The following is a 14,039-nucleotide window of genomic DNA, read 5'->3' on the forward strand; positions in this document are numbered from 1 at the left end:
CACATGAAAAAGGTGACCGATGCCTTATTCTCTCTAAAAAAAGCTACTGCGTCTTTACGTCTTAGGGTTTTGTAACCAAGTGCTTCTTGATCTTCATTGTTGATAAAGTTGTGGACGACTAAATTTCTTGGTTCGAAGTAAGTCAAACAAGTAAAATAGTGTCGCAAATGCGAATTTGTATTGATGAATATGTGGTACAATTCTCTGTGATTATAAAAAAGTGATCCTCTAATTCGATCTCCTTGAAAGATTTGTTGATTGGATTTGTGGTAATGTGATTTTGACTTGAACGCAAAATATCTTACAATTTGTTTGAGGGATGGATCGAAGATTGCTGAAACGGAATTAAAATGAATCTCTGGCTATGAGCTTGTTAGAAATCCTTTGTTCTTCTTCTTCGAAGGTTTGTGGTGGAAGTTCTTCAGGGCTTTAGAAGCTTGGATCCGTAGAGCTTCACTGATTTGTAATTTATTGATGTTTCCAGAGGCTTTTGAGCTTGATTCCCGCAAACTTTAGGATCTAGGCAGATAGTTTGGATAATTCTGCTTCGAACGTTCTTCGATTTTGGGATTGAAGTTCTTGAAGGCTTTGAGGCTTGATTCTTGTACAGCTTTTGTACTTCTGAATCTTGGTCTCTTCTTTGATGCTGCTTGTGCTCCAGATGGTTTGGTTCTTTTTAAATGCCTTAGGAAGGCTTCTATTTATAGGAGTTTGGGGGTGGGTGAGCGACACGTGGAGGAATCTGATTGGTGACACATGTCACAACCTGATTGGTCCGCTTATGTCATCGCTTACGCGCGTTGGGTTGCACATGTCATCGCTTACACGTGCTGGACTGCTTATGTCATTACTTACACGCGCTGATGTGTGATTCATTTTTGCATGACACTTGGCATATTTCTGTTGGTTTCTGAGTAGTGATAGCAAAACCTAGCAGCAATACATGGCGTTTGTAATTGGCTGTATTTTGTGAACTTGGTAGTATGACGTGTCAGCTTGTGATAGGTCGGAAATTTTCCCTCTCTACAGAAGTGAAGAACTTTGCAGCCAACATCTTCTTCAAGTTGGTGTGTTAGTCACGTATTGGGAGTCGTACATCATTGGCTAGTCACGTACTGGGATCCGTGCAAAAAGGGTGGCGTTCATATATTGAAGAGTTCAGAGGTTCTAAAGCGGTAGAAGGTTTTTGCTATAAGTTCATCTACGGGGATTGTAGAGTCTAGGGACAAAGGTTTTGTACTAGATCTGAAACTTCTCTTTACTATCGTGAATTGCTTTTCAGGAAGGTTTCCCTCCAGGTTTTTTATTGTGAAACTAGTTTGTTTCATTGGTTTTCATAGATCATCATATCTTGCCTTACTTATTTTTCTGTTGCATGATTTTGACATGATATTGATGTTTGTTTGTTTTAACAAGTTTTATTTATAATAAATCTAATTAATAACTTGGATTTAAAACTTGTTAATTCTATCAACCGGGGTCTAAATTTCCCAACAAGTGGTATCAGAGCGGGTACACTCTGATTTGATTAATTTCCTGAGTGTGATCCTTGACCCCTGTTATCATGGATCGTGGACAATCTCTTTTAATTCCTCCTTTATTTGATGGAACTAATTATGCGTACTGGAAAGTTCGTATGAAAGTTTTTTTGCAGGCTCTAGGTGAACAGGTATGGCAAACTGTTGAAATTGGCTGGATTAAGTCAAAAGAAGCGCCAGTGGATTGGGATGAAGCAACAATCGATGCGGCAAATTTCAACAGTAGGGCTTTGAATGCTTTGTTTTGTGGATTGACCAATGAGGAATTCAAGAGAATATCATCCACAAAAGTTGCCAAGGAAGCATGGACTATTCTTGAAACCACCTATGAATGTACCAAGGCAGTAAAGATTGTGAAGGTTCAAAGACTCACTAGTAGCTTTGAAGAAATAAGGATGGAGGAGGATGAAACCTTTGATGAGTTCTATGCTAAACTCATGGATATTGTGAATTCTGCCTTCAACCTTGGAGAATCTATAGCAGAATCCAAAATTGTTAGGAAAATCCTTAGGTCCTTACCGAAAAGATTCCATGCCAAGATCACTGCCATTGAAGAAGTAAAGGACATTGATCAAATTCCTTTGACTAAGCTTGTAGGGAACCTTCAAATCTATGAGATGAGATTAGGTTTAATGGGAAAAAGTGGAAAGAGTAGAAACTTGGCTCTTAAGGGTATAGAGAAAGAGATTGAGGATTTTGAAAATGAAGATGAAAGTGAAGATAAAGATGAAGATGAAGATGAAGATGAAGATGATAATAAGGATGAGGATCTAACCTTCATAATTGATGAGATTATCAAACTTCTTCAATTTAGGAAAAAGGATAAGAGCAAACCTTCTAGGAAATCTAAATCCTCAAGGAAGGGTAAGAATGAGAAACCCCTCATCTAATGCCATGAGTGCAAAGGTTTTGGTCATATGAGGATAGAGTGCTCAAACTACCTTATGAAGGAAAAGACCAAGGAGTCAAAATATAAAGGGTTGGTTGCTACTTGCAGTGATACTGAGAATGACTCTTCTGATAAGTATGTGGATGAATGTAGTCATATTATGGCCTTTGTTGCCACAACCAATAAGGTGATTGTGAAGAGTGCTAGTGATAGTGAGGATTCTTCTGATGATGAAGTACCTAAGAAGATGACCCTTCAGGAAGCCTATGATAAGCTATGCACTGAATTTATAAAATCTGAAAAGACTTCTCATCTTTGTAGAAAAAAGCTTAATGAGGTAAAAACTGAAAAAGCTGATCTATTAGTCAAACTAGATGAGACTACAAGGTTAGTTGAGACTCTTGTTTTGGAGAACATCTCATTAGAAGAGAAGGTCAAGAATCTTGAGGTTGAGCTTAGTCAGGCTAGAACTCAAATAGAGAGGATGTCTAGTGCAAAGCTTGATGAGGTCTTGAGTGCTCAAAAGCCTAGTTCTGATAAGACTGGCTTAGGATATTCTGTTTCCTCCGACCCCTCCTCTTCCACGGCTTTTGGATCAAGGACTGCCTTTATGCCACAATCTGAGAAAGGTGATAAAGGTATGAAATCCAAAACTGATTTGTCTAATTCTAAATCCTTTGTTAGACCTCATGTTTGTCACCATTGTGGTGTTTCTAGACACATTCGTCCTAATTGCTTTAAATTGTATCCTCAAAAGCAAGTATCCAAACGGTTAGAGGTTTCCTTTCAAGGACCTACACCTTTGTTTGGAGAGTTATTAAAAACTTTGAGTTTTTTAACTCAAATACAGGAGAATTTTAATTCTTCTATGTCCTTTAGTAGACATACTAGGACACGTGTCTTTTCATCTTCACGACCAAAGACTCATGTTGTATGGGTGAGAAAGGAGCCTAAGACTTAATTGTCTTTTCTATTTGTCCTCTACTTTAATTCTTTCTATCTAAAGTAGGACTTTTTATGCTTGATTTCTTATCTACCTTTGGAATCATGCTTTCATGCATATGCATCTTTCTTTCATACTTTCATGTTATTTGTCTGTTTTTGTTCAGTTGTTTAGTTTTTATTTTGTTTTGTTTAAAAAAAAAAAAAGGGAAAAATTAGAAAAATACAAAAACAATGTGTGTTTGTGTACATTGGTACTTGTGTATCTTGGATGGCCATTGAAACAAAATTTTCCAAACTTTGTATCTCTTGTAGCTTAGATGAGCATCTTTATGCACAACTAAGCAAGTGAGCTTTATGGCTCTTATTTGTGATAAGTAAGATTAAGTAATCTCTTGTACTTAACACTCGTATCACTCTTTTTGATAGGAAGAACTAGAAAATCCTAAGAAAAAGGCATAAATAACCATCTCTCCACTGTTGCCCACTAATCATAAAATGACATCTGTATGCTTCGGTATAGCAAAAGTGCAATGTCAATGACATTTGTGTGCTTCGGCATAGTAAAAGTGGAATATCAAATGCTTAACATCATTGGGAATTTTTTTTTTCTCTCTTTTATGCCCATGCATGGTTTGCTTAAAAAGAAAAATATGCAAAGAAAAATAAAAACAAAAAGATCAAAATGCTTTATATATGATTGCAAGTGTGTATTTTAGGAGATGTGGAAGTTAGAGGATGTACCTTAAAGGTGATAGTTCCCATCAAACAGTTATGATTGTGTGTGAGTTAAAGTGATTTTCTCATATCTCAAATCGTTATAACATGTATACACTTATGCAATCTTGCCATGTTTTTCACACACAACACGCAATATTCTTTGCTATTCTTAATACATGTGCAGGTACAATGTGATTTGGCCATCACAAGGTTTACATGTGTTAATGTACGCTCACTAAACTGTCTTGACTTGTTTTTGAAATATAAAATTGGTTAGACTTGTTTAGTATGTGTGTGTGTTTTGGATCTATATGCTTGACATTTTTCTTGTTGAGAGATATTTTTGAGAGCTTAAAATGTTGATTGGATCATTAGTTGAGTGATATGTTTGATTGCATTCATGTCTGTGTTTTTCTCTTCTTTGAAAAACTATTTTTATGCAATCTCGACAGCTCCTCGACACCTCTCGACAGCTAGGCTATCTATCGAGATTTTTCAGCTTCTCTTTATCGCAATCTTAATAGCTTCTTGACAGCTTCTCAATCCATCGAGAAAGTTTCTGTCTCCTTGATAGCTTCTCAATAGCTGTTCGATCCATTGAGGTTGGCTTCTGTTCGATAGTTGCTCGACACCTCTCAATCCATCGAAATCCTTGTTTTTCACATGTTTTGCATCTTTTTATTATCTTGTCATCCATAGAATCTTATTTCATTACATTCATGCATTTATATAGATTCTTTGTACCCCCTTGATCATCCTTGATCATCTTTATGTTTCTCGGGTGAAGCTTTCTAGCTTCTTGTACCCTTTGTCAATCATGACAAAAATGGGGAGAAATTGTGGAGAATATATGGTTTCTTTTTAAGATTATACATGTTAGGGGGAGAAATATATGCCCTTGTAAGGGGGGAGATGTGTTTCATCTTGTTAGGGGGAGTGATAACTTCCTTCTTCTTGTACAACGGTCTTGTGATCATGTTTACATACATTATGCTTATCTTTGATATATATATATATATATATATATATATATGATGTATGTCTTCTTCACCTATCTCTACATGTGTTGTTTCCTTCCTTTCTTTCTTTATACACATGTTTCTTATTTGATGTATGCAATCTTTTATTTCTGTTTCACACTAAGATGCCTTGATAAGTTTTGTTTAAAGTGTTTAAGAAATATAGGTTGTCAAAGTCTTCTTGCCATAAACTCTCTTCTTGCAAAATTTTTCAAGAGTTTGTGTTAGGATAGATTTTATTGTATTCAACGAGTATGAGTTAAGTGATTTATGACTTCTCTCATATATTCATTTGTTTGTTGTGGTTTTATCACAGATTGCCAAAGGGAGAGATTGTTAGGACATATGTGTTTCACATGTTAGGAACATACATCACTATTTCTGTAATTGGCTAATCATTTGACAAAACGCACTTTACTTGTAATTGGGTAGATCTAGGATGTGTTTAATACTTCAAAGAACAAGATTTCAAGTCTAGTATTGAAGCCATGCAAATCTGTCCAAAAAGCAAGTGAAGAAGTGCTAATTCATTAAAACTCGCCAGCTGCTCGACAGATAGCTATCTATCGAGGTTTAATGAGGCTCGATTGATGCTATCTATCGAGGTATCTATCGAGAATTACGAAAATTAGTTTTTTAGATTTGATTTTCGGCCCATACTTATATTAATGTAGGGTTTCTTTTCTCACAACTCTAGACATCTATAAGGCTTATTTTAGAGGCCGTCACATAAGAGAATACAAGGAGAACACATGAAAAATGTGACTGATGCCTTATTCTCTCTAAAAGAAGCTACTGTGTCTTTGTGCCTTAGGGTTTTGTAACCAAGTGCTTCTTGATTTTCATTGTTAATGAAGTGAAAAACTTTGCAGCCAACATCTTCTTCAAGTTGGTGTGTTAGTCACGTACTGGGAGTCGTACATCATTGGTTAGTCATGTACTGGGATCTATGCAAAAAGGGTGGCATTCATATTTGAAGAGCTCAGAGGTTCTGAAACGGTAGAAGGTTTTTGTTGTAAATTCATCTATGAGGATTGTAGAGTCTAGAGACAAATGTTTTGTACTAGATCTGAAACTTCTTTTTACTATAGTGAATTGCTTTTTGGGAAGGTTTCCCCCCAGGTTTTTTACTGTGAAACTAATTCGTTTCATTGGTTTTCCTGGGTTATCATATCTTGTCTTATTTATTTTTCCGCTACATGATTTTGACATGATATTGATGTTTGTTTGTTTTAACAAGTTTTATTTATAATAAATTTAATTAACAACTTGGATTTGAAATTTGTTAATTCTATCAACTGGGGTCTAAATTTCTCAACAAAGATTGCAAGGAAACCAGAGCTTACAACAGAAATTGACAAGTGAACACAACTAGTTATATATTCTAAAAGTCTGAACTGTGACCAACCCACATTTAAGAGTGAAGAATGTATATATTCATAGGCATACACCCAAACTCAAACAACCAACATACCCATCCGAATTTATCTAACCCAAATAGCATACTTAACATTAAACCCAAACTCAACAAAACCTATTGATTACATAAATATTGTTGTAGGAAATGGGGTTAAATACAACAGACCCAAAATCTCCTAATATTTTCAGAGGCAAAGTAGAGTAAATATGTTCCTTAGGTTTATTCAAAATCAAATCCAAACAGAGGAACAAAGATAGAGCCAAAGCCAAACGAGAAAATTACCTTATACGGTGGTTTGACTGGTGTCCACGATGGCTATTCCACTCCAAATTTGTGCTCACCGGCCCCAAGCGTCGATCTGAGTTCAGATAAGGGAGAGGTGTGAAATGGATTTTTGGGAAGAGAGGTGTCAAATGGATATTGATGAAGGGAAAATGAAATAGAAAATGAAAGAAGATTAAAGAAGATGAGAACCTGTTACCGTTGTGCGAGTGCGTCAAAGTGGGAGGTGACTGCTTTGCTTTTGGATTATGGGCAACTCGGCTTTTCTGGGTTGTTTGGTGGGAGAATATGAAAGAAGTGGGAAGAGAAAATGGACATGGGTAGCAACCATAAACCCACTGTGTAGTGTTAGTGAGGTGGGCTCCACCATTTTGGCAAAAAGTGGACTTAAAAGTTGAGATATGTGACTGGGTTTTGTAACCAAATAAAAATTTTGGAGTTTTTGAGTGATAATGGGGTTTGGGTTATGGGTTTTGAGTTTGAGTTATGAGTTATGAGTATTGAGTTATGAAAATTGAGTCATGTCCAAACCAAACATGAGCTTTTATGTATTCACTACATATGGCTTTCACCTTAGACTTAATTTGGAGTTTGAGGAACCAGTATGTGCATAATAATAAGTAGGTGGATATTAGGGTCATCACTCATCACTAACAACATAGATAGCAATAGGGACAGAGCCAGGATTCCTAGTCAGAAGGGGCAAAAGTTTAAACAAAAAAAAATCACGAAAATCTAAATAACCATCTATTTAGTATTAATAAATAAAATTATCGATTCTTATACATTATATTTTAATCATATATGAAAACGAAACTAGTCGTTCATTTAAATCTAAAAAACATCAATGATGGAATCTCACAGATCAAGTAATTATAATTACTAAGTAAAGATGAATATAAGAATGTGAGCAATATGCATAATACATTAATTTTAAATTTTTTACTTTTCTAAAGGTATAAATTCATTACTGTGTTGTTGTTGGGGGGCATTTTTGTATTGAGTTTGGGGCTGATCTATGTTATTGTTTAAGCATTTTTTTGGTTTAAAGGGCCAAGATTTTATAGAGGGAGGGCAGGTTTAATTTTTCTTGGACCTAACTTTAATTCAAGCCTATTATATATACATAATATTTTTTATTTTTCCTACTCTCGGGGGGGGGGGGAGGGGGGGGCGCGGAGGGGGGCTAATGAGGAATCTAAGGCAGTGAATAGAGCTGAAGAACTTGAGATTTGGCAACCCCCCACCTACAAGCATGGTCATACTTAATGTGGATGCAGTTATCTCTGATAATTTAATTGCTTTGGCAGTGGTGGAAAGAGACAATTCTTGTGAAGTGTTTAAAGTTTAGGCCAAACTACACAAGAAGTGCTCTCCTTTGCATAACAAAGCAACAACCTTTTTGTGGGCTTTACAGGTTTGTTACTACAAAGAACCGGATGCAAGCAGTGGCAGAGCCACAAATTTATCTTTGGGGGACCATATATAATTATTATTATTTTTTTTTTTTGTGTATGAAATCTAAAATAATAATGTACAATACTTTATAACTCAATATGTGCTATAAACAACGACTAAATACATGTTAATTTTTTTTGAAGTACATACATGTTAATATGGTAGTATATATTGTATATTTTAATCAAACTAATCAATTACATTTTTAAATTATAATGTCATACAGTATATAATATATTGATTATTATAATAACAAAAAATATATTATAAGGAAAAAAAAAATCAAATGAAAAGTAAGGTAATGAAATCAAAAGAAAGCAAATGAAAAGTAAAGTAACACAAGAGCATTGTATATGGTTGAGGTGCCTACGGAAGTTTCAAGCTTATCTTTCACTCTTTCTTGTCTAGTCTAGTTACACAGAACTTTTACTTTTATATTGTAAGTACAAAACTCCAGTAGCAGTGGGAAAATGAAAGAATTGAAAAGAAAAAAAAAAGAAAAAAAAAAAAGAATGCAAATGTCAACGAAGACAGAGGGAGCAAGAGAGAGAGTCACCTGTGAGAGCACTGTGAGCAAAATTTTCTGCAATTGTGTGGGAGACTGGTGGTGTGGTGAATTAACAAAACTGCTGACCTTTCAATTTTTCTACTGCTATGATACAAGTAAGCCCTAGTTGTTTTGGGATGAAAATTAAAAATTTTTTCCCTTTTATTTGTTGAGGTAATTGTTAAAATACCAATGTGTTCATTTTAAAGATGAATGTTTAATTATTGTAATTTTTTGACATATATATTTATGAATTGTATTCTATTTTACAATATTTTTACAAAATGTTGATGTGGTTAACCTCTTATTGGTTTTCATCTAGGCCCACCATTAATATTACATTTTTATTTACTAATAATCACTCACTACATCAGCAATATATAATATTTTTTTGTAAAATAGGTTTATCTTTTGCATTATTCTTCTATTTAAATGAACATTATGTTTATTTTTAATCTTTCTTAAATATATATTTATATTATCAGGTATGGGGGCAAAATGATAAGGTTCTTTTAAAAATTTTCAAATTATTTAGGATAATTCCCAAAAAAAAAAATCCTTAATTTTTTTGATAAATTTGGGGGGGGGGGGGGGGGGGGGGGGGGGAAGGCCCTCCTCGGTCCTATTGATGGTCTGCCACTGGATGCAGGTTGTCATAGAAGGTGATGCTAAAGTCTGTGTTGACAGTCTTAATGTAAAGGGTGTACCAGTCAACTGGTCTATTAGCATTATTATTTGTAATTACCTTGAACTTAGCAAATCTTTTTTCAAATGTAAGTTTAGTTGGGTTGGAAAAATACTTAATTTTGCAGATCATACTACCACCAAACTTACTGTTAGGCTTCGAAGCCAATTCTATTGCAATAAGCATGAAGCCCCAAGAATTATCTTGGATGCTTGCAAGGCTGATTACATTATTGTAGACTTTTCTTTTTGATTTAATGAAGTTTCAGGGTATTAAAAAAAAATATATATATATATATATATATCATCTGATTCATTTTTTTTCCATATCCCTAGTCTCCATCAATTCTTTCAAAATGCTCACCATCTTTTCTAATATTGACAATAGTTATCAAAATATCAAGAATTTTATAAGCTAGTGACACATCCACAAAGGAGAAGCCACGGGATCAAGGGAGGGGAAGGGACAGTTGCCCCTAGCCCCACCCAAAATTTACTAAAATAATGTTTAGTTTTTTTTCGTTAAAATACGATTCATTCAAAAGCTAACCAAATACATCAGTAACAGAGCATACTTTGTTTACATACAAACCAGTAGAGTCATCATCTAAAATACTCCTAATGTCCACAGGTGGACAATCAAAGGAAATAGAGTCAACATCCTAATCAGTGCTCATCCTAGCAAGCATATCCGCACACAGATTGGCTTGACAGTAGCAATGTCTAAACTGAATCTAGCGAAACCAATGCACCAATTGCCTGCAATCATCCAAAATAGGCGAAACAACATTATTGTGATAGTTTGGGTTAAGAAAGATGTCCATAACTACTTTAGCATCAAGTTCAACAACAAGGGAGGAAATATTTAAGTTACAGCATAAAATAAGACCCTTCCTAAGCCCCCATAATTAAGCTACAAAGCTGGTAGTTATTCCTATATGCCTTGAAAATCCAACAAGCCATCTACCATTCTCATCCCTAACCACTCCACCACAACCTGCCAAACCTCGAGTACCCTTAGTAGCCCCATCAGTGTTTAGCTTTGCCCACCCTCCTTGAGGTCTCTCCCATCTTACTCTCTTAATGGTGTTGCGAGTCAGGCCTTTAGGAGATGAAGCACAGAACACGAACTCCACCACTTGATTAACTATCTCAGTAGCCAGTTTTGGGTTTGGGCTCTTCCTATTAAAGACACAATTGTTTCTACTCTTCCATACATTCCATACGGCAAAGGGAAAAATCATTTTCCAAGGAAGATGCCCAGCAGCATAGTTGTTAATCAAATTCCCATTGTTGTTCAACCAATCTTGCAAGTCTGATAGCCAAAAATCATGGTTTGAAGGCTGAACTCCCAGCTGCCCCCACATGGATTTAACCCGAGCACAATCCCTTAGAGCATGTAGGATTGTTTCTGCTTCTTCTTGACAAATGGGATAGCAAACATCATTTATCATCCCTCTTCACATAAGACAGGCCTTCACACCAATGCTCTTAAGAGCACATTGCCACAAGAAAGTTTTGATATGAGGCAACATCATAGATTTCCAAATCCAATTAGCAGAGAAGGCCATATTTGGATCATGCCCCATGGCAAGACTATAAGCACTCTTTAAGTTGAAATCCCCTCTAGGATTATTCACCCAAGCTAATCTGTCACTTCCTCTTCCTATTAAGGGAATTGGGATGGCTTGGAACATCAACTTGATTGGGAGGAAAATCAAAAGGTATTCGATCCCAATCCCATCCTATATCAAGCATGACATCCTTCACTTCCCATTTAGAAGCTTCGCGGGGAAGGGGGCCTTGAATGAGCTGTCGAGGAGGGCCCATCTTTGTCCAATTACCATACTAGAAATTCAGTTTGCTGTCCCTTCCCACCATCCACATGCTACCTTTGGTGAAGACCTCTTTGTCTTTCTTAATGGCTGACTAGATGTGAGAGCAAGGGAGCTTATCAGCATTAGGAGCATTTATCCTTCTGTTATTGCAATACTTAGCTCTTAAGATTTGAGTCCAAGCAGCTTCTTTTTTAGTGCTTAATCTTCAGTTCATCTTTGCAAGAAGAGCAATATTTCTTCCCTTTGCCGTTTGCAATCCAAGACCACCTTCAACCTTAGTTTTAGTCACCTTATGCCACCCAATCCAATGGATCTTCCTAGTTGTCTCCGAAGAACCCCAAAGAAAGTTACAGTTAACCTGGTCCAATCCATCAAGGATTTTTCTCAGAAGATGAGCATATTGCATCACATAGGATGGGATAGTCGCTAAAGAGGCTTGGATGAGAATAGCTCAGCCAACCAGCGATAACAAATTCGCCTTCCAGCCCGCAAGCTTTTGTTTTACCCTATCCAAGATAAAGTTATAGTCTTGGGAGGAGGTGCCCGAATGCTTAATAGGAATCCCTAGATACTTGCCAAGATTCGGAGTGGAAGCAAAGCCAAGAATGTCACAAAGAGACTCTCTAGTATCTCTATCAACATTGGGTGAAAAGAAAATCTTGACTTTGATTCACTTACAGTTTAGCCTGATAGGCAACAAAAATCATCAAGCATATCCCTAACAACTGAACAATTGATGTAGTCCACTTTGGCAAAGAGAACAAGGTTGTCTGCAAAAAACAAATGGGAGAATGCCGGTTCGCTTTGAGAGGCTTTAATTGGCTGCCAAAGCTTCATCATACACTTCTCTTCAATGAGCTGGCCAAGGTAGTCCATGCAAAGGATGAACAAATACAGAGATAACAAATCTCCCCGCGATGGATATATTGACTCTAAGGCATCTCCATTAACCAAAATAGACGTAAAATTGTCGAAACACAACTCATAATGATATCAACAAGATCCACCAAGAGATTAATTCTGATTAGCATGTCCTTAATGAAGCTCCATTCAAGCTTATCGTACACTTTTTCCAAATCAATCTTCAAGGCCATATATCCTACTTTCCCTCTCTTTTTGTTAATGGAGTGAATAACTTCTTGGGCTATAATTGCATTATCTATCCCCTTCCTGCCTAGAACAAAGACTGCTTAGAGAGGAGACATGAGCTTATCCAGATATGGTTTCAACCTAGCGATTATGACTTTTGTGACAATCTTGCAAACTATGTTGCACAAGCTTATAGGCTTATAATTGCCCAATGTCTTAGGGCCTTGGATTTTCGTAATGAGGGCGATGTGAGTTTTATTCAAATAGCTAGGAACTTTCCTTTCTACAAAAACCCTCTTCACTTCTTCAATGACTAAGCTACCCACAATCAACTAAAATCTCTGAAAAAAAAACCAGCATGCAACCCATCTGGACCCGAAGCTTTGTATGCTTTAAGCGACCACAAGGCTACTTTTATCTCTTCCTTCATCATACCCCCATTGATGCTACTCTTCTCCTCATCCGAGAGCTTGGCTTGCCACAGAGGCACTAGGTAGGGAGGTTGTATAAATATTGTTAAAACCATCCCTAATAAAATCCTTAACTTCATTTTCTTCATACAGCCACTCTCCCATTGTATCTTTGATTGCTAAAATCTAATTTCTTTTCCTTCTAACCAACATAGAACATGGTAGAAGGCGGTGTTAGGATTGCATTGGATCAGCCAGTTAATCGGGGATTTTAACGCCCAAAACTCCTCTTCTTGCCTTAGAATAGTATCAAGCTCCTTCATAAGCTCTTTTTCAAGATTAAGTAGAAAAGTTGAGGGCTTGACACAAACTACCCTTTGTATGCCATTCAATCTAGTTGAGATATTCTTTTTCCTAGAAAAGATGTTACCAAATTGCAATTTGTTCCAAGTCGAAGCCTTCTTTGGAAAGTTATCTTTGGCCTCCACAAGATTATTAGGCTACCTCCACGCCTAGGACACAATCTTGGGGAAGGTAGGATCTATCAGCCAGCAGGTTTAAAACTCGAAAAGCCTTTTCCTCCCTGTGTGGCCTCTTGGAAGCATATCAAGCATCATCAGACAGTGATTTGAATGGCATCTTGTTAGGTGGACCACCTTAGCATCGAGGTATAAAAGGCACCAACTAGCATTAACAAAAAATTTGTCTATCCTTTCTTGTATAAGTGTTTATACTTCCCTTTTGTTAGTCCAAGTGAAGGGAGGACCAGAAAAGCCAATATCAATCATGCCACAATTATCTAGACATTCTTTGAACAATAAGGATTTGTTCACACTAACAGCCCTCCCCCCAAACTTATCCTCATCTAGAAGAAGTTCATTGAAATCAGCCGCTACAACCCAAGGCATATTGTGAAGCTTTGCAACTTTATTTAAGTTATCCCACAAAATGTGTCTTCCAGCATTCCTAAGACTAACATAAACTGCAGTAAATAACTAGGTAGAGCTAGAGCTTATTATCTTAACAACGACATGAATTTCCTGCTCAGTGCTAGATAAAGTAGTGACCTTCACCCTGTCAGAGTTGCAAAGCATCCAGAGCCCACTAGCATAGCCAATGGTGTCAGTGTGAGTTGCCCCATCAAAAGGAAGCCTGCTTGATATCTCTCTGGCCTTCTCACCCCCAATTCTAGTTTCCATCAAC

General features: G+C 36.5%; 1 protein-coding gene across 1 annotated transcript; it reads left to right on the forward strand.

Moving 5' to 3' along the window:
• Positions 1–2,170: 2,170 nt before the first annotated feature.
• Positions 2,171–3,544, forward strand: LOC126696056 (nucleolar protein 12-like). The gene is made up of 4 exons (XM_050392841.1): positions 2,171–2,402; positions 2,466–2,662; positions 2,765–3,065; positions 3,537–3,544. The coding sequence occupies exons 1-4, from the start codon at positions 2,171–2,173 to the stop codon at positions 3,542–3,544; spliced, it is 738 nt and encodes a 245-aa protein (XP_050248798.1).
• The last annotated feature ends 10,495 nt before the right edge of the window (positions 3,545–14,039 follow it).

The sequence above is a fragment of the Quercus robur genome, chromosome 8 (assembly GCF_932294415.1).
Source record: "Quercus robur chromosome 8, dhQueRobu3.1, whole genome shotgun sequence".
Taxonomy (NCBI): Eukaryota; Viridiplantae; Streptophyta; class Magnoliopsida; order Fagales; family Fagaceae; genus Quercus; species Quercus robur.

Excerpts from the sequence above, each read along its gene's own strand:
- LOC126696056 (XM_050392841.1), top strand. The coding sequence starts at position 2,171 with ATGGGAAAAAGTGGAAAGAGTAGAAACTTGGCTCTTAAGGGTATAGAG. Across the intron at positions 2,403-2,465 it reads ATCTAAATCCTCAAGGAAGG|AGTGCTCAAACTACCTTATG; the intron begins GTAAGAATGAGA and ends ATATGAGGATAG. Across the intron at positions 2,663-2,764 it reads AGGATTCTTCTGATGATGAA|GTAAAAACTGAAAAAGCTGA; the intron begins GTACCTAAGAAG and ends AAGCTTAATGAG.